General features: G+C 44.8%; 1 protein-coding gene across 6 annotated transcripts in view; it reads left to right on the top strand.

Moving 5' to 3' along the window:
* The window catches only part of fhit (fragile histidine triad diadenosine triphosphatase), a 1,241,405-nt gene that overhangs the window by 880,093 nt on the left and 340,789 nt on the right, over window positions 1-20,523 (top strand). For all 6 annotated transcript variants that reach the window (XM_078543628.1, XM_078543627.1, XM_078543626.1 and 3 more), the window contains 2 exons: window positions 6,062-6,207; window positions 8,710-8,739. In XM_078543628.1, the coding sequence (XP_078399754.1) occupies window positions 6,062-6,207; window positions 8,710-8,739 (176 nt within the window). The remainder of the gene's footprint in view (window positions 1-6,061; window positions 6,208-8,709; window positions 8,740-20,523) is intronic.

Here is a 20,523-nt window from a genome sequence, read left to right as displayed (position 1 = left end):
AGCGGGAGGAGTTCAAGGGTGAGGGGAAGCCCGAAAATTAACCCTGTTCAGGCAACGGACAAGAAGGGTGGGGCTGGCTGTGCGGCTCCTTCAGCAGCAGCTTCCATTTAACATCGGGCACCCCCAACCGAAAGATCTGACCCCTGCCAGGGCTCGCCGCGCTCCCCCCTGACCTCTCCACCAAAACCCCAAACCCCCTCCATCCATGCCCCCCATGCCTCACCTACCCTCTATACCCTGAGGCCCGCAAAACTTACCTGGTCCTGGACCCCCAGGACTTAGGCTGTGGGGATTGCTTTTAGTCCGTCCTGGCCACTGCAGCTTCTGGCGCTGCAGGGACTAGAGAACTGCTGGTCAATCCAGCCAATAACACTCATTGGAGTGTGAAATGGCCGTGGGACAGCTAGTATGGGCAAGGATGTGTTTGCCGCTGACTCCTCAGATGGCAGGAAGGGAAACCTCCAGGATCTGAGATATCCTGGCCCTGTTCTTGGAACAAAAATTTGAAGGATTTTTTAGTGCTGAGTCAAGGAGGAAAATAAAACCTCAAGACTTGGTAATGGACATCTCAAACTAAATGTCCATGGCATCAATCAATCAGAGTCAACTTGTCAATCAGTCAATCAATCAGCACCCTTTTCTCATGCAGTATAAATTGTTGTTCCCTTTGAAGTTTGCCATTCTTGTGTCTGTCTTGATGAGTGCAAGATGAAAAGCTTCGACAGCATGTTTCTTTTTCAGCAATACCTAATTTGCTGAATCACCATAGTGGCAAACTGAAGGAATAGATTGTTAGCTAGAATATTGAGATGGATAGAAAACTGGTTGGCAGACAGGAAACAAAGAGTAAGAATAAACGGGTCTTTTTCCGAATGGCAGGCAGTGACTAGTGGGGTACCGCAGGGTTCGGTGCTGGGGCCCCAGTTATTCACAGTATATATTAATGATTTAGATGATGGAATTAAATGTAATATCTCCAAATTTGCAGATGACATAAAGCTGGGTGTGAGGGTGAGCTGTGAGGAGGATGCAGAGATGCATCAGTGTGATTTGGACAAGCTGAGTGAGTAGGCAAACGAATGGCAGATGCAGTATAATGTGGATAAATATGAGGTTATCCATTTTGGTAGCAAAAACAGGAAGGCAGATTATTATCTGAATGGCTATAAATTGAGAGAGGGGAATGTGCAGCGAGACCTGGGTGTCCATGTACACCAGTTGCTGAAGGTAAGCATGCAGGTGCAGCAGGCGGTAAAGAAAGAAAATGGTATGTTGGCCTTCATAGCCAGAGGATTCGAGTACAGGAACAGGGATGTCTTGCTGCAATTGTACAGGGCCTTGGTGAGACCACATCTGGAATATTGTGCGCAGTTTTGATCTCCTTATCTTAGGAAGGATGTACTTGCCATAGAGGGAGTGCAGCGAAGGTTTACCAGACTGATTCCTGGGCTAGCGGGACTGACATATGAGGAGAGATTGAGTTGGTTAGGATTATATTAGCTGGAGTTCAGAAGAATGAGGACGGATCTCATAGAAACCTACAAAATTCTAACAGGACTAGACAGGGTAGATGCAGGAAGAATGTTCCCGATGGTGGGGGAGTCCAGAACCAGGGGTCACAGTCTGAGGATATGGGGTAGACCATTTAGGACTGAGATGAGGAGAAATTTCTTCACCCAGAGGGTGGTGAGCCTGTGGAATTCGTTATCACAGAAAGTAGTTGAGACCAAAACATTGTATGTTTTCAAGAAGGAGTTAGATATAGCTCTTGGGGCAAAAGGGATCAAAGGGTATGGGGAGAAAGTGGGAGCAGGCTATTGATTGGATGATCAGCCATGATCATAATGAATGGCGGAGCAGGCTCGAAGGGCCGAATGGCCTACTCCTGCTCCTAGCTTCTATGTTTCTATGTTTAATACATGTATTTGATGAATTATTAAAAAATAAATGGATGGGTTTTTGATTCTACTGGAAGAAGAATTGTACAACCATACAATTTATATCATTCATCTACAAATCGCTGCCTTGATACCACTCTGGGACTACTGAGCCCTTCTTCAATTTCCTGCTTCTCAGTCCAAAGGTTCAGGTCAGTTATATGGGACTGAAAACATTTAAAATGTCACTGCACATGTTCACTTCACCCCAGAATATATTGCAAAATGTTGGACTGGTGTCATAAGTTGCATCATTGCAGAGAATTCTGGGCTATATAATTAAAACTGCTATCAGATCCAAAACAATGAACAGAATCCACCACATTATACTGATTTCTATTCCAGATTTCCTAGTGCTTAAAAAAGACTAGTGGCCATTGTTTGGACGGGTTTGGCTGACTTCAGTGCATTCTGATTTTCAAAGTTCATTACAACCAGCATGTTACACATTTCCTCTTTCTGGTGATTTCAGCAGTGGGCAGGAAAGGGTTAGGGCTGCTTCATGAATTTTTGATTGTTGAGGTAATCTAATTGTGCTGTACACAATATCTGCACAAGAAAATATTGCTGTTAGTTTTGCTGCCTATCTGTATACTATAGCCCTTGTCATGTATCAAGGAAATTGTGTCCAATGTGGTCCATTGCTGATGGGTTCTATTTAATGGCTTTTTGGATAATTGGTGAATGTTTGTCACGTACTTGTACAAATTACACTGAAGGTTATTTGAGCTACTGTGTATACAATGCTAGAGTATGACTATGGAACCAGTCAGCACTAACAAGACCCTCAATATATATAGTAGAAGTTACAAGTCTATAATTTCTGTAAGTTTTACTTATTTGGTTTGCTTCAAGGCCTTTGACTTGTCCAACTTTATAGATTTAGGTGTGATTATTGACATTTAAAACACCAAACCACACTTAACAGTTTGCTGGCCTATTGCAGTGCAAGTATTTTTTGATAATAAAGGGCAGAAGAAAGTCCAGGAGAGGAAGAGTGAAAGAGAGATAAAGAGTGAAAGCAAAAAGAGTTTGTGTATGAAAATATTTTATCAGTTGCAAGCTTTGTAGATTTGCATTTTTATGTATCAGAAAACAGAAAAAAACATGAAAAGGACTTACAGGTCAATAAAGTGTTGTAAAGATTTTCTATGTAACTCAATGTGATCTAAAGCATAAAAAGAATACAATTTGAAAAAATCATGTCATAAAAGCTTACAGCACATAAGGAGGCTATTCAGCACATATGTCTGTGCTCAATCTTCACTAGAACAATCCAAAATAATTCTCAGACCCTGTATCTTCCACTGCTTGATATAAGTAAAGACAGAATAAGCACCAAAAAATATTTGCTAGATATAGTCCAACTGAGTATCACGATTTAGAAATAGCCAAAAACAATTTCTGCTCAATCAGTTTAGTTACTTGTGCAGCAAATTGTGACTGAGCCAGGTTGATTTGACATTCATTTGTAGGCGTTAAACCAATATTTCAAGAACAGCCCAATTCAAAATCATAAAGATTTTGGGCTGTGAATCTGCAGTGGAAAATAGTGGGTGCAGTTTAAAAAAAAAAGCCTCATAATATTGGACTTACAATCAAAACTCCAGAGAGGGGGATTGATAGATTAGTTAAGGCCTTTTCCCTTTTTAATGCATTATAAATAGGAAGCAATATTTTCCGGCAGATCTAGTTTGAATGAGTGACTAAGCAAGTTGTGCTCCAATTTGTTCTCACTCCGATATTTCTCAGTATGAAGTTGAATATTTAGCATTTTAATGGATTGGAAATAAATAAAAGAGCAGAATTAAACTGTAGGTCATCACATTATTGAGATTATCACATTATATCCATAAAGGATAAGACATAAACTGAAGTGTGTTACATGGCAACCATGTATGATGCAGTTCTGATACTGTCATAAACTGCAGGAGTGAAGGTTGAGTGGCTCATCAAGCTTAATAACAAGACGTCTAATTACCTTCAAATATATTCCAACATCTCACTTACAAAGGGACGAATTTTTGCTCCAGAGTTGGGAGTGCAGAGTCAGGAAAATTCACGATTCCCAAACCTGACTTGGGAGAAAGTGCCAGACAGTTGGATGTACGTTCCAGGTTTGGTGGGGGTTGGGGGTGGGGGTGCGGTGGGGCAGTGGGACGTGCGGGGGTGGTGGGAGTGCGTGGGTGATAACCGAGGTCAGGCCCGCCATCCCCAGAAACAGTGCAGAGGCAGCTGCAAGGGGCTGCCAGGTGCCGAAACAGGTGTTTTACAAGACCCACCTTGGTGCTCTGGGGCTTTGTTCCAGCTGTAAAACAAAAATCAAAAACAGCCCTCTAGCTCACACCCCAACAGCCCCCATGCCCCATCCATGCCAATTCATGTCGCCTCATGTCCCTCCACCCACCTCCCATTTCCCCTCATACCCACAATGCCAAGCTATGCCCCTCTATCCAGACCCCCAATGACCCTTCGTAACCCCTATGCCAAATTAGTGTCTACTTATGCCAACCCACTGCCTCCACCCTCCACCCTTTGCCAATGCACCCATATCCATCATAGGCAGACCTCAAGAGCCATGCTAAGGTGAAATAAAATGAAGTTCTAAGTTTCCATTGATACCACTATTCATTGGTAGAAACCCACTCAATACATTTAAATTCCTTCAACTACTTAATCTCTTATGAAAACAAACATTTAATTCAAGGACTTAATCCCTTATAAAAGCAAACATTTGTATTTATAAGCCCCACATCAAAGACTTTATTATCATTTGGAGCTGTCAGTCAAGCTGAATTTACAGGCCCTCCAATGTGATAATGAGGGATTATGGAATCAGTCATGCAGCACTAATCCTATATGATAACCCTTAGGCTTATGTCACCAGACATAGTGAAATTGCAAGCAGCCATAGAAGGCTATTTTTTTATTTAAAAGGTTTGGGGAATTAAATGCCTTGACAGCTTTACAGTTCCAATACGTTTATCCACTTTTAGGCACATTTGTGTCTAATTTTAACAATTCCAAAAGGCACCTTACCTCTCCCAAAGGGGCAGCTGGACCTATCCAGAATCCTTACATCTACCCTTGCATACTATCCTTAGATCTCCACAGGGTATCCTACCTCTCCACATGACTCCAGCAGCTTTAGATTTTTTACTCAACTGTCTAAAGCCCATGAGTCATGTTTTGCACATCCCACATGAAAATTGCATCTGTTTAAAGGCAGCAGCACTTTTATATGTGCTGCAGCCTCTGTGAACCACAGATGTGCAAACTAAGACCTGACCCTGTTCCCCCACCCAACCTCTTCCATCCCTGCAAAAATTTGTACTAAATTGTACAGTCGGAGTCTGTGGCCTAGTTATATTCCATTTTTAGTGTTGTGATGGCTTCAACAGGTGGCATACTTTTGTTATTGAATCACATGACTTGACCTAAAATTTAGTTGTTGAACATGTTGCATATTTCAGTGTTATCAGTACTGTCATTATGTCTTCAGCTTATTGTGCTATGCAGAATATGCCAATCAGTGGATTGGCATATTCTGCGTGAGTGACTGTACATTTTCAGCAATCAACCTCAAGGTACAGGTTAAGAATGATGTAAATTTGATTTTGCCAACTGTAACATTATTGCTCAAAATTTCAATATGTGGTGCTGGATTTGGGAACTTGAAACCCTCACATTCAAACCAACAATCTAAAGTCAAACATTGTGTCAAATGCAATGATATGAAGGAGATTTTGATGAAAGGAAAGTCTGTGCAGGGGTGTTTTTGAATTTTTTTTGTTTTTGAAGGAAGAAACATCTTAATTTTTTTCCAAGAAGACCAACCATCAGAAAACTAACTGCTCTAGTGGATCTGGGACTGTTCATTGTTGCCACTAAAATAATATAATATTGTGATATACATTTCTCTGATTTGACTTTAAAATATCACTTAGAAGCTTACTGAAAACAAATAGTTTTTTTTTACAGATGACATACAAAAGAAAAGGTTGTCGTGTATTGTACATTTTTGTTTCTGATATTAAGTTTAGTTTATTCTTATTGTGATCAAAGATATTTTTTGTAATTCAGATGGCTCTCTTAGTGTGTTTCCTTGACTACCCACAATAAAGATGTGTTAGTTTGTCCAATCAGACCAACAGAACGTTTTCGAGATCTACAACCAGAGGAGCTGGCAGACTTGTTTCAGACAAGCCAGAAAGTTGCAAAGGTTGTGGAGAAGCATTTCAAAGTAACATCTCTGACCATTGCCATTCAGGTTTGTAAATTGTGTTTCATTTGAATAGTAAATGAACAATTACCTCACTGAAATATTTTAATTCTGCAACATACAGTACAGTATTGAGAATGATTGTACATTGTGGAATTTGAAGAATGCACACTTCAGTAAGTGCTGTTCAGCCGATAGATTGAAAGATGTTTACCCGCTGCATCTTCCCTGTCATTTCCCGTGGCTGCTGCATTGAGCATTCAGTTGTTTGACTGCCAGTGTGCTGAGTTTTGCCTTTATGTAAATATGTTAGAAATGGCTTGCATTTCCAAGACAACATTTGACAGAAATGGCATAATCCTAGAAGATTACATTCATTGTTCACTGGAAGAAAGGCAATCAACAGAAACATAGAGGCAGATTGAGAGAGGAAAAAGAAGCTAGCCACCTGTCATTGAGCTTTTTCTTAACTTCCATTTTAACTCATGTTTTTATTGCACATCTTGTTCCCAATAGGAGATCCCCATGCTACATAGCTTCCTTCAATCCACAACCATCTTCTTTAATGCCAGGTTTGCTTGCAACCACTAAAGCATTTCCTCCTGTCCCCATTGGCTTTAGCTTTACTTGGACTCCTTGGTGTCACACTCAATCAACTAATGCCCCAATGCCACAGCAGTCACCTTCTCATCATCCTCTGGAATTCAACTCTTTAGCCCAACTTTGACTCAAGACTATAATGAGGGCTGAAGTCAAATGGTTCTGGTAAACCTCAAACTGAACATTGACAAACAGGCTTTGCTAGGTTCCACATGTTAGCACTGTTGATGACACCTTCCACCACTTTGCTGGTCATTGAGAGCTGGCTGAGGAAGTGGTAATTGGCCATGTTGAATTTGGCCTCCTTTTAGTGGACAGGCCATCCCTGGGAAACATTCCATATTGTTGTGTAGATGCCAGTGCAGTAAATGTCGTGGAACAGTTGGTTCTGGGCACAGATCTGCTGCATTACTGCTGGATATTATTGAGGCTCATAGGCTTTTCAGTGTCCAGTGAACGTAGCTATTTCTTGATTCATGTGGAGTGAATTGAACTGATTGAAGACTAACATTTGTGATGATGGGGGCCTCAGGATGCACCCAAGAAGGATCATCCATTTGGCACTTCTGACTGAAGGTGATTGTGAATGATTCAGCCTGGTCTTTTGCAATGACTTGCTGTGGTCTGCTATTTTTGAGGATGGAGTTGTTCATCAAGACTCCACCTCCCATTAGTTTAATTATCCACCATTATTTGTGACTGAATGTGGCAGGGCTTTGATGCAGAACTTTGGTCTGTTTCATTGGTTGTGGGATCACTTAGCTCTGTCTATAGCATGCTTCTTCTGCTGTTTAGCATGCAAGTGGTAGCTTCACCAGATTGTGGCCTAATTTTCAGGTACGCTTATTGCTGCTATTGGCATGTTCTTCTAAAATGTCCTTATTGGGCTTCAAGAAGCTCAAGCAGTCTCTCCCCTCCCTGCGATCTCTCCTCTCCCCTCCCCATGGTCTCTCCTCTTCCACCCCACCGCCCCCCCCAATGGTCACTTCTTTCTCCTCCCAGCAGTCTCTCCCCTCCCCGTGGTGTTTCCCATTCCAGCAATCTCTCCCCTCTCCCCTCTCCCCTCTTAGCAGTCTCCCCCTTCCAGCAGCCTTTCCCCTTCCCGCGATCTGCCCCTCCCCTGTGGTCCCTCCTTCACAGTCCCTCCCCTCCCCATGGTCCCCTCCCCACGATCTTTCCCCTTGCAATTGTCTCTCCTGGCCCCACCGCAGCCCCTCCCTCCCTGCAGTGTCTCATTTTCCGTGGTCTTTCCGCTCAATGATTTCACCACCCCAGCCCCGTCACAGGTTTTCTCCCTCACTCCTCTCTGCTGTGCTCTAAGCCCTGCCTGCCCCCTCAATCCCCATAACCCACAATCTTCTCGATTGTCGTGGGCCATTTCCAGCATTCTCAAGCTGTGGCCTTCTTTCGTAGGCTTTGTCGCTGAGTAGCCTTTCAATCTGGCTGGCTGATGGCAGGAAACATAAAAATATCCTAATGAGGTCCTGACATTAAATTCGACAGTAAATATCTGTGCCAATGTTTTTTTGTCAAATAGCACTTTTTAAAAAGAGGTGAGAAATAATCTTAAAATATGTATTCATTTATTTTAAACAGCAGATATTCACTGTGCACTCCCTTTAGGAAATAAAACAATTTAATAAATATGCTGGCAATTTCGTTGAGAAGTTTGGTCTGCCACAGGAAGTTTCTGTTCTTGATCGAATCCTTACCCTTCAGTGATCTGAGTAAGCAGAGGCTGGTTTTCACCATTTTTTTGGAGGCAAATGTGATTTCAGCACCAATATCTTTGCCCAGCTTATCGTAAACAAAACTGATTGCAATAGTGTATGACTGTTCGGATCATGTACAGTTGTCATTCAGTTTCAGCTGTTTTCAAATGTAAATCACTGTCAAAGACTTCTTGGGAATCATTAACACCTCATGTTTTTTTCTTGTTATTTCTTGTAGGATGGTCCTGAAGCCGGGCAGACTGTGAAAGTGAGTGCCTTTTAATATTAGTTTTACTGTGCAATGATCAAAATGATTCATGATGTCTTTGTTGGAACAAGAGCTCAATATTTTGAGTTATGAGTCCATACAGCCATATAACTGTCATCTTATCATTTAACACATAATTGTTTTGGCAATAAAACATTATTTATCATGCTACCAGAGAAAACTAATTTAATATTTACTTTGGTGTCCTTCTGGGAAGAAAATGTATCTTAAAAAGAAATGTCGGTAGGTTTATCTTTGTGTTTACTGTGGTTTTGAAAACTAAGCCACGTAAAGGTTTATTTGCAGAGCGCAAAGGCTTCCAGTGCTGTTTAATACTTTGTGTGAATGTTATTTTCACTGCCCACATGATGAGCTGTTTGGTGAAAAGTGAAGTATCAATGCAGTTGAATGAATCCAGCCATATGCTGTGTTGTAGAAAGAATTCTGAGCTTGTACTAGCAATTCAATCACAAATTAAAGAAATTTCTTGGCACCATACAGAGAAATTTGCATAGCTCTGACTTCAGAGTGACAAAATGCAATCACTAAGCAACTTCAGGTGATTATCTTCAGCTGAAACTGGAAAGTATTCTCCTGTTTTTTTTTAAAGCTGTCATAAATATTTTAAGCAAAACTTGAATCTCTGCAGCAAAAATTAATTGCTGGTGGCCCACTAAACTACTTACCACCCAACTTCTCTTCCTGGCTCCCATGTTAGTTGATATTGTTAATAGTTCACTCTCCTTTGGTACTGTCCCTTTTCTTCAAACCAGCCATCAGCATGTACCCCCTCCTCAAAAGACCAATCCTTGACTGACCTCCAATCTCTTTTTCTTCTCCAAAGTCCTTGAATGTGTTGTTGCATCCCAAGCCTGTTCCTATCTTTACTAGAACTCCATGTTTGAATCCCTCCAATTAGGTTTCCACCCCATGTGAAAGTCAAAGCCATAGATGGCATCTGATGTGACTGTGACCAAGGTAAACTATACCTTCTTGCCCCCCATTGTTCACATTGCTGGAGTGCACAGATTTAAGAAGCGATGGCAGCATCTTGTGAATCTTTTTCATGCAGCATGTGGTTAGGATCTAGAACGCAATGCCGGAGTGTGTGGTGGAGGCGGGTTCAGTCAAGGTATTCAAGAGAAAATTGGATCATTATCTGAAAAGGAAAAATATTCAGGGCTATGGGGAGAAGGTGGGAAGACATTCTAGATGAATTGCTCCTTCAGAAAACCAGCACAGACACAATGGGCTGAATGGATTTCTTCTTTGCTGTAACCATTATGTAATTCTATGAGTCCATGGTTGATTCTCGGCCTGCCTGTAGCCTTTCACGCAGTTGATCACAACATCCTCCTCTCCTCTTTTCCCACTCCCATACCATCAACTCTGGTGCATCCCAACTTGGCCCTGTTCTGTTTCTCATCTACACGTTATCCCTCAGCGACATCATCCAAAAATGCGCCAACTTCCACATGGATGCTGACGATAACCAGCTCTACTTCAACGCCACCTCCTTCAATCCCTGCACTGTCTCAAAATTGTCAGACTGCTTGCTCGACGTCCAGTACTGGATGACCAGAAATTTCCTCTAGTTAAATGTTCCTCCATTTAAATTTTCCTCTAAATAAACTCCATTCCCTAGCTACCAACTCTATCTTTCTTCCTGGCAACTGACTAAGGCTGAACCAAACTGCCTACAGCCTTAATGTTATACTTGACCCCGGGATGACCTCCAACCACACATTTCCACCTCTATAAAATCGCCAACTCTGCCCCACCTCAAATCCTCTGCTGCAAAAGGTCTCATCCATGCCTTTGTTATCTCTAAACTTGATGATTCTAATGCATTCCTGGTTGGCCTCCCATGTTCTATCCTCCAGAAACCTTACATCATCCAAAACTTTGCTGCACGTGTCCTAAATAGTACCAAGACCCGTTCATCTATCATCCCTGTGCTAAATAACCTATACTGGCTTATGGCTAAGCAACATCTCAACTTAAAAATTTTCACCCTTGTTTTAAAACCCCTCCATGGCCTCATCCCTCCCCATATCTCTAATCCTGTTCCCCCAAAACAGTCTGACATATCTGCACTTCACTAACACTGGTCTCTTGAGGATCCATACAAACATACAAATTAGGAGCAGGAGTAGGCCATTCAATAAGAGGAAGGTTCAGATTTCCCCTGCCTGCTATATCCCTGCTCCCCAAAGCATAAAGTGGATTGGGTTGTTGGGCTTTAATTACTGCACTATTGGTGGCTTTGCCTTCAGCTACCTGGGCCCTAAACTCTGGAATGCCCTCCCTAAACCTCCACCTCTTTCCCTCTCCTTCCTCCTTTAAAATGGTCCCTAAAACCTACCTTTTTGACCAAGCTATTGGCCATCTGCCCTAATATCTCCCTAGGTGGCTTGGTGGCATATTTTGTTCTTCAATCCTTTTGTGAAGTGCCTTGGAAGATTTTATTACATGAAAGGCACCAGATAAGTTCAAGTTGTTGTTGTTGAGTTGAAGCACATGTTGTTTATAACATGTGTCCATGAAGCTCTAAAAGTAATCACCTGTCCCCCTGCCAGCTGAGTGAGTGGCACAGGGGTTTCTTGGCTACTACTCTCTTCAACAGTCATTCCTATTGGGAATTCCTCTATTCACTGCCTTCACAACAAAGCATCTCTTCTTTTCTTTCCTCTTCCACCACTCAACAGAGTCTAGTTTTCTCCCCACTCCCTGAAGAGAGCCTCTGGGGCATTATTCACTTTGGGAGTGGGCAGGAAGCTGATGGATTCATATCACTAGAAAGTAAAATCAGGCAGGATGAGCTGTGAAAGTCAAAATCACCTCCCTCTGTGTCTCTCTCTGTGCTTGTCCCTACTGCCCGAGTAAGATCCTCATCTCTTTTTCTGTTTCCTCAGCTGGATCCCCTATTCCCTCACTTTCTTGATCCCTCACTTTGTTGATCCCTCTGTTCCCCATCTCCTCAAAAGGCTGTCCATGCTTTTCTTTTCTCTCACTGTTTCCAAAAAAAAGTTGTGTCTGTAGTGGTGATTTTAATCCTGCCCACTTGGCAGAAACCTGGTAGGCTGGCAGTTTGAGTTTTCTTGTTGGACTTACCTGCCAAATTATTCCCCCTCTCTTCCCACACTAAATATTGAGGGCAGAATTGTCTGGTCCTGTTGACGGCGGGCGTCATGGCAGGTGTGACCAGACAATATGGTGAGAAGGCCAAAAATCGGTTTCACTTTGTTGTGAAAGAGTTTGCGACCATCCGCTCTACCTGTCAATGGCAGGCTGCGTTTTCTGTCGCCGCACATCAGGAACCTAATTTCAACACTTTAGTATTTCATTATAAGCCCTGCTCATCGGAATCATTCCCCCACTTCAAATATACCACCCACGCCAAATTTACCGCCCATGTCAGCGTGATTTCAGATCGACATGCTTCATGACTGCCTTTAAAAGATGTGTACCTGGTGACTTGAACTTCAAGGAGAACTCAGAGGTGAGTGCACACAACTTTGCGCAGTGCTCGCAGGCAACGCCCACAGGACATCAAGGAAGAGGCGCCACGCATTTGGGGATGGCACAGGCAAGTTGCTTTTTCCCAGCTGCAAGGCAGCACAGACTGAAAGAAGCGCACAAGCACGTGCCGGGATGGGGTTGGTGGGGGGAGGAGAGAGAAGCGGCCATGTACTTCAAAAGGTTTGTCAAAAGTGAGCATGCTTCCGCAGCTGATGCCGTTCAGCAGCTCCATTGACATGCTTGGAGTCGGGCCTCTGAAACGTTTCTGCCCATTCAAGCAATGCAAAAGCATGAAAGCGCCACCAAATGCTCCAGAATTTTTCACCCCTTGGCGCAGACTGCAAATTAATGTGCATTTTAGGGGGCAGCAGAGCAATTGGCCAACTGGACAAGTTGTAGAATTCCCTTGCAAAAGGTGGTCATGGCGCAGTCACTGTGTGAGTGTGAAGCCGGATCATCACTTTAGTCTGAAGGTTACACACTGCACAGGGAAGAGGCGCTGGACTGAGACAGCTGTCTTTATCTTGAGCAGGAACAAAGGTTTCACATAGGAGTGACACAAAGACTGCTCATCACAACAAGGAGTCATAGGCAAGGAGACATTCTTGGTGCTTTATTTACAACAGTGAACATTATGTACAAGTGATTAACACTGGTGCCCAGGCTGTGCAACTATGGTGTCAGCTGTGGCTCAGTTCATAGCACCCTCACCTTTGAGTCAGGAGGTTGTGGGTTCATGTCCCACTCCCGGAAAAAAAAAGTCAAGAACTGTGAATGTACTCGAAAGAGTTACATCCTTCCTAACCCTGCTGCCATTTCTTGGTGCTCCCCTGACATCCACAGCGGAGGTGGAGGCAGCCTGCTGATTGTTATGCCCTGTCTGTGATGACCTTGGCGGGCGTCCTCTGGAGGGCCGAGACCTGGTGGCACGGATGAGATCATTCTTCCATTTTCTGCACTGGATAATTGACCTCTTGTTCGTAGACTCATTGATGTTTACAGCACAGAAAGACATCATTCAGCCCATCGTGTCTGTGCCGGTCAACTAAGATCTGACTACACTAAACTAATTTTCCAGCGCTTGGCCCAAAGCCCTGGAGGCTATGGCAACGCAAGTGAATATATAAATAGTTCTATAGTTCTTAAATGTTATGAGGGTTTCTGACTCAACCACCCTTTCAGACAGTGAGTTCCAGACTCCCACTGCCCTCTGAATGAAAAAATTTCTCCTTAACCCTCTTAGCCTTCTTCCTCTTATCTTAAATCTATGCCCCCTGGTTATTGACCCCTCTACTAATGGAAAAAGTACCTTCCTATCCAGCCTATCTATGCCCCTCATAATCTTATACACCTCTATCAGGTCCCCTCTCAACCTTCGCTGCTCCAAGAAAAACAACTCCAGCCTATCCAATCTTTCCTCATAGCTCAGACCCTCCAGCTCAGGCAGCATCTGGGTAAATCTCCTCTGGACCCTCTCCAGCGCAGTTACATCCTTCCGATAATGTGGTGACCAGAACTGCATGCAGTACTCCAGTTGGGGCCTAACCAGCGTTTTATACAATTCCAGCATGACCTCCCTGCTCTTGTATTCTATGCTGCAACTAATAAAGGCAAGTATCCCATATGCCTTCTTAACCACCTTAACTACCTGCCCTGCTACCTTCAGGGATCTGTGGATATGCACACCAAGGTCCCTCTGAACTTCAGTACTTCCAGGGTCCTACCATTCATAGTGTAATCCCTTATCTTGTTAGCCCTCCCCAAGTGCATTATCTCACACTTTTCTGGATTGAACTTCATTTCCCACTGCTCTGCCCACCTGTCTAGTCCATTGATATCGTCCTGCAGTTTATGGTTATTCTCCTCACTATTTACCACCCTACCAATTTTCGTATCATCCGTGAACTTCTTGATCATAACCCCTATTTTTAAGTCCAAATCATTTATGTACACTACAAACAGCAAGGGGCTCAGCACTGAGCCCTGCAGAACCCCACTGGAAACAGACTTCCAGTCACAGAAACATTCCTCTACCATCACCCTCTGCTTCCTGCCTCTCAGCCAATTTTGGATCCAATGTGACACTTCGCCTTGGATCCCATGGGGTCTTACTTTCTTGACCAGTTTGTCATGAGGGACTTTATCAATAGCCTTGCTAAAGACTATGTTTCCTCACTCAATAGCCTGGGATACATCTCATCCAGGCCTGCAGATTTATCCACTTTTAAGACCGCAAAAACCACCAGTACCTCCTCTCTCTCTATGTTAATTTCCTCTAATATTTCACAGTCCTCCACCTTGATGTCTATACCTGCATCGTCCTTTTCCATTGTGATGACCAACACAAAGTATTAATTGAGGACTGTACCCATATCTTGCGGGCCCACACACATTACCACTATGGTCCCTAATTGGCCCTACTCTTTCCCTAGTTATTCTCTTGCTCTTTATATATTTGGGTTTTCCTTTATTCTACCCACAAATGCTTTCTTATGCACTTTCTTAGCTTTCCTAATTTCCCTTTTAAATTCACCCCTGCACTTTTTATACTTTTCTAGGGACTCTGCCATATTGAGCCTTCGGTAACTGCCATAAGCTTCTCTTTTTTTCTTAATCCTAACCTTTATGCCCCTTGACATCCAGGATTCTCCAGACTTGGTCCCCCCCTTTGTCTTTATGGGAACATATTTGCCCTGTACTCTCGCTATTTACCCCTTGCATGCCTCCCATTGCTCTGACACAGTTTTTTCTGCAAGTAGCTGTTCCCGGTCCTCTTGGCCCAAATTAATAAAATTAGCCTTTCCCCAGTTTAGAAATTTTATTCCCGGCCCAACCTCATTCTTTTCCATAACTATCCTAAATCTAACTGAGTTATGGTCTAACTGAGTTATGGTATGTGTGCAGCGTTGGCACTGACCACCTCTGCCACCGCCTCCCAAACCAGAGTGGTGGGACTGATGGGTCTCCTGCAGCCCGAGTGGGGGTAGAGAACTTAGTGACGGGCGGGAGGGTCAGCTGTGAGGAGAATGCAGAGATGCTTCAGTATGATTTGGACAAACTGAGTGAGTGGGCAAATGCATGGCAGATGCAGTATAATGTGGATAAATGTGAGGTTATCCACTTTGGTGGCAAAAACAGGAAGGCAGATTATTATCTGAATGGCTATAAATTGAGAGAGGGGAATGTGCAACGAGACCTGGGTGTCCTCGTACACTAGTTGCTGAAGGTTAGCATGCAGGTGCAACAGGTGGTAAGGAAGGCAAATGGTATGTTGGCCTTCATAGCCAGAGGATTCGAGTACAGGAGCAGGGATGTGTTGCTGTAATTATACACGACCTTGGTGAGACCACGCCTGGAATATTGTGCGCAGTTTTGGTCTCCTTATCTGAGGGAAGGATGTTCTTGCTATAGAGGGAGTGCAGCGAAGGTTTACCAGACTGATTCCTGGGATGGCGGGACTGACATATGAGGAGAGATTGAGTCGGTTACGATTATATTGGCTGGAGTTCAGAAGAATGAGGGGGGGATCTCATAGAAACCTATAAGATTCTAACAGGACTAGACAGGATAGATGCAGGAAGGATGTTCCCGAAGGTGGGGGAATCCAGAACCAGGGGTCACAGTCTGAGGATACGAGGTAGACCATTTAGGACTGAGATTAGGAGAGATTTCTTCACCCAGAGAGTGGTGAGCCTGTAGAATTCGTTACCACAGAAACTAGTTGAGGCCAAAACATTGTATGTTTTCAAGAAGGAGTTAGATATAGCTCTTGGGGTGAAAGGGATCAAAGGATATGGGGAGAAAGCGGGAGCAGGCTATTGAATGATCAGCCATGATCATAATGAATGGCGGAGCAGGCTCGAAGGGCCGAATGGCCTACTCCTGCTTCTAGTTTCTACGTTTCTATGAACAAAAGGACAAAGGGAGTGTTAATGGTAGTGGTAAGGGCTAAAAAACGGTGCTAATAGTGGCATTAAGGTAAGAAAGCAGAATGTGATAATAGCAGAACAAGGGCAAGAACTGTGTGAAAGAACAATGTGGAACAAGTAACAGATGGCCCTTTTGGAGTGGGGTGGGGGGAGGGGGCGGTGGTGAGAAAAAAAGGATAGAAAATGGGATAAAGGGGGGACAAAAAAGGGATAAAACAATCAATAAATAAATAAAAATAAAAAAAAGTGGATAAAAAATGAAAACGAATGTAGAAAATATGGATTAAAAAAGGGGTGAGGATAGAGGAGAGAGTTCATGCTTTGAAGCTCTTGAACTCAATATTCAATCCAGAAGGCTGTAAAGTGCCTAATCGGAGGAAGAGGTGCTGTTCCTCCAGTTTGTGTCGGGCTTCGCTGGAACAATGCAGCAGGCCAAGGATGGACATGTGGGCATGAGAGCAGGATGGGGTGTTGAAATGGTAAGCAACAGGAAGGTCTGGGTCATGCTTGCGGATAGACCGAAGGTGTTCCGCAAGGCGGTTACCCAGTCTGCGTTTGGTCTCCCAATGTAGAGGAGACCACAATGGGAGCAGAGAATGCAGTAGACCAAATTGAAGGAGGTGCAAGTGAAGTGCTGCTTCACTTGAAAGGAGTGCTTGGGTCCTTGGATGGTGAGGAGGTAAAAGGACAGGTGTTGCACCTTCAGTGATTGCATGGGAAGGTGCCATGGGAAGGGGATGTGCTGTTGGGTTGATGAAGGAGTAGACCATGGTGTCCCAGAGGGAACGGTATCTACAGAATGCTGACGGTGGGGGGTGCAGGGCATGAGGGGAAGATGTGTTTGGTGGTGGTATCATTCTGGAGTTAGCAGAAATGGCGGAGTATGATCCTTTGAATGTGGAGGCTGGTGGGTGAAAAGTGAGGACAAGCGGGACCCTATCATGGTTCTGGGAGGCAGGCGAAGGTGTGAAGTGCGGGAGATGGGTCGGACATGGTGGAGGGTCCTGTCAACTACAGTGGGGCGAAAACATCAGCTAAGGAAGACGAAAGACATGTCAGAAGCACCGTTTTGGAAAGTGGCACCATCGGAACAGATGCGATGGAGGCGAAAGAACTGAGAGAATGGGATGGAGTCCTTACCGGAAGCGGGGTGTGAGGAGCTGTAGTCGAGGTAGATGTGGGAATCGGTAGGCTTGTAATGAATATTGGTGCACAGTCTATCACCAAAAATGGAGACAGAGAGGTTAAGGAAGGGAAGGGAACTGTCGGAGATGGGCCATGTGAAGGTGATGGAGGGGTGGAAATTGGAAGCAAAATTGATACATTTTTCCAGTTCCAGACGAGAGCATGAAGTGGCCCCAAAACAGTTATCGATGTACTGAGAAATGAGTTGTGGGAGGGGGCCTGAGTAGGACTGGAACAAGGATAAAAAAGCGCGTGGAGAGCGGCGGAGATGCAGGATAAAAGAGCGCGAGGAGAGCGGCGGAGATGCAGGATAAAAGAGCGGTAGGAGAGCGGCGGAGACACAGGATAAAAGAGCGCGAGGAGAGCGGTGGAGACGCAGGATAAAAGAGCTGGAGGAGAGCGGAGACACAGGATAAAAGAGCACGAGGAGAGCGGCGGAGACACAGGATAAAAGAGTGCGAGGAGAGCAGCTGAGATGCAGGATAAAAGAGCGTGAGGAGAGCGGAGACACAGGATAAAAGAGTGCGAGGAGAGCGGCTGAGATGCAGGATAAAAGAGCGCGAGGAGAGCGGCAGAGACGCAGGATAAAAGAGCGCGAGGAGAGCGGTGGAGACGCAGGATAAAAGAGCGCAAGGAGAGCGGCGGAGACGCAGGATAAATGTGTGTGAGGAGAGCGGCTGAGACGCAGGATAAAAGAGCGCGAGGAGAGCGGCGGAGACGCAGGATAAAAGAGCGCGAGGAGAGCGGCGGAGACGCAGGATAAAAGAGCGCGAGGAGAGCGGCGGAGACGCAGGATAAAAGAGCGCGAGGAGAGCGGCGGAGACGCAGGATAAAAGAGCGCGAGGAGAGCGGCGGAGACGCAGGATAAAAGAGCGCGAGGAGAGCGGCGGAGACGCAGGATAGAAGAGCGCGAGGAGAGCGGCGGAGACGCAGGATAAAAGAGCGCGAGGAGAGCGGCGGAGACGCAGGATAAAAGAGCGCGAGGAGAGCGGCGGAGACGCAGGATAAAAGAGCGCGAGGAGAGCGGCGGAGACGAAGGATAAAAGAGCGCGAGGAGAGCGGCGGAGACGCAGGATAAAAGAGCGCGAGGAGAGCGGCGGAGACACGGGATTAAACTGAAAAAATGATGTCACAGGAAAGCTGTGACCTGATTGGTTAGAAGGAAATCGGCACCAAATTTGAAAAAAAAACTGCAAAGCTAATTAATAAATTAATTAACTAAGTCGAGATGGCTGGGCAAGTGATGTGCTGTAGTTGTATGATGTGGGAGCTGGCAGGTCCCATTGCGAGCCACAGTGACCATACCTGCAGCAAGTGTTGGTTGCTGGAGGAACTCTGGCTCAGAATTGATGAGCTGGAGTCCTAGCTCCGGACGCTGTGGCACATCCAGGAGGGGGAGAGTTACCTGGATGCTTTATTTCAGGAGGCGGTCACACCCGGTAGATTAAGTACCTCAAATTCGGTCAGAGGTCAGGGTCAGCAGGGTGTGAATGCAAGTGAGGCAGGTAGAGGGATCCTGTGTTCAGGAACAGAGGAGCTTCAGCTCTTGACCTTGTCCAACAGGTACGAGGTACTTGCTCCCTGTGTGGATGAGGAACAGGGCTGTAGGGAGGATGAGCCAGCTGACCACGGCACCGTGGCACAGGAGGCCATTCAAGAGAGGGGAGCAAAAAGACAAGTGGTAGTTGTAGGGGATTCTATAATTAGGGGAATTGATAGCATCCTTTGTAAGCAGGATCGAGAGTCCCGCATGGTATGTTGCCTGCCCAGTGCCAGGGTGAGGAACATCTCTGACCGGCTTGAAAGGATTTTGGAGAGGGAGGGGGAGGATCCATTTGTTGTGGTCCACGTCGGGACAAATAACATAGGTAAGACTAGGAAAGAGGACATGTTTGGGGATTATCAGGAACTAGGAACTAAATTAAAGAACAGGTCCTCAAGGGTTATAATCTCCGGATTACTACCCGAGCCACGTGCAAATTGGCAGAGGGACGCGAGAATAAGGGAAGTAAACACGTGGCTAAAGGAGTGGTGTGGGAAAGAGGGGTTCCATTTCATGGGGCACTGGCATCAGTATTGGAACAGGAGGGATCTGTACCATTGGGACGGTCTCCACCTGAACCGACCTGGGACCAATGTTCGAGCGAAAAGGGTAAATAGGGTGATCAACAGGACTTAACAACTAGAAAGTGGGGGGGAAGGGAAGAGTAAAACTCCAAGAAGTATGACCAATGGGAAACAAAGCAGCAGGTTAGCATGTGGGGGGATGGATTCAACTTCATGGAAAATTATGAAAAAACTGAAAAGGAAGGAGAGCCCAGGAGAGGCTATTAAAGTCTCCAGAACGCAAAATAGGACAGAGTGTTTGGAAAGGGCTAGGAATCTAACTTCAAGCACATCAGATAAAGTGACGACAATGAGAACAGGGATGGGAAATACAGGACTGAAGGTGTTGTATCTGAATGCACGCAGTATATGAAATAAGGTAAATGAGCTTGTGGCGCAGATTGAAATTGGCAGGTCTGATGTGGTGGGCATTGCGGAGACATGGCTGCAAGGGGATCAGGACTGGGAGCTAAATACCCAAGGATATACATCCTATTGAAAAGATAGGCAGGTTGGCAGAGGGGGTGGGGTTGTTGTTAGTAAGAAATGAAATTGAATCGATAGCAATAAACGACGTAGGGTCAGATGATGTAGAATCTGTGTGGGTAAAGTTGAGGAACCGCAAAGGCAAAAAAACCATAATGGGAGTTATGTGCAGGCCTCCGAACAGTAGTCAGGATGTGGGGCACAAGATACACCAGGAGATAGAAAAGGCGTGTAAGAAAGGCAAGGTTAAGGTGATCATGGGAGATTTCAATATGCAGGTAGACTGGGAAAATCAGGTTGGTAGTGCATCCCAAGAAAAGGAATTTGTGGAATGTCTACGAGATGGCTTTTTGGAGCAGCTTGTGGTCGAGCCCACTAGGGAACAGGTAATTCTAGATTTAGTGATGTGTAATGAGGCAGATTTGATAAGAGAGCTTAAGGTGAAGGAACCCTTAGGAGGAAGTGACCATAATATGATAGAATTTACCCTGCAATTTGAGAGGAAAAAGCTGGAATCAGATGTAACAGTATTACAGTTGAATAAAGGTAACTACAG

This window comes from Cetorhinus maximus, chromosome 6 (genome assembly GCF_964194155.1).
Source record: "Cetorhinus maximus chromosome 6, sCetMax3.hap1.1, whole genome shotgun sequence".
In the NCBI taxonomy this organism is placed as follows: Eukaryota; Metazoa; Chordata; class Chondrichthyes; order Lamniformes; family Cetorhinidae; genus Cetorhinus; species Cetorhinus maximus.
The sequence above is the reverse complement of the archived record's forward strand: the minus strand, read 5'-3'. Positions and strand labels throughout refer to the sequence as shown.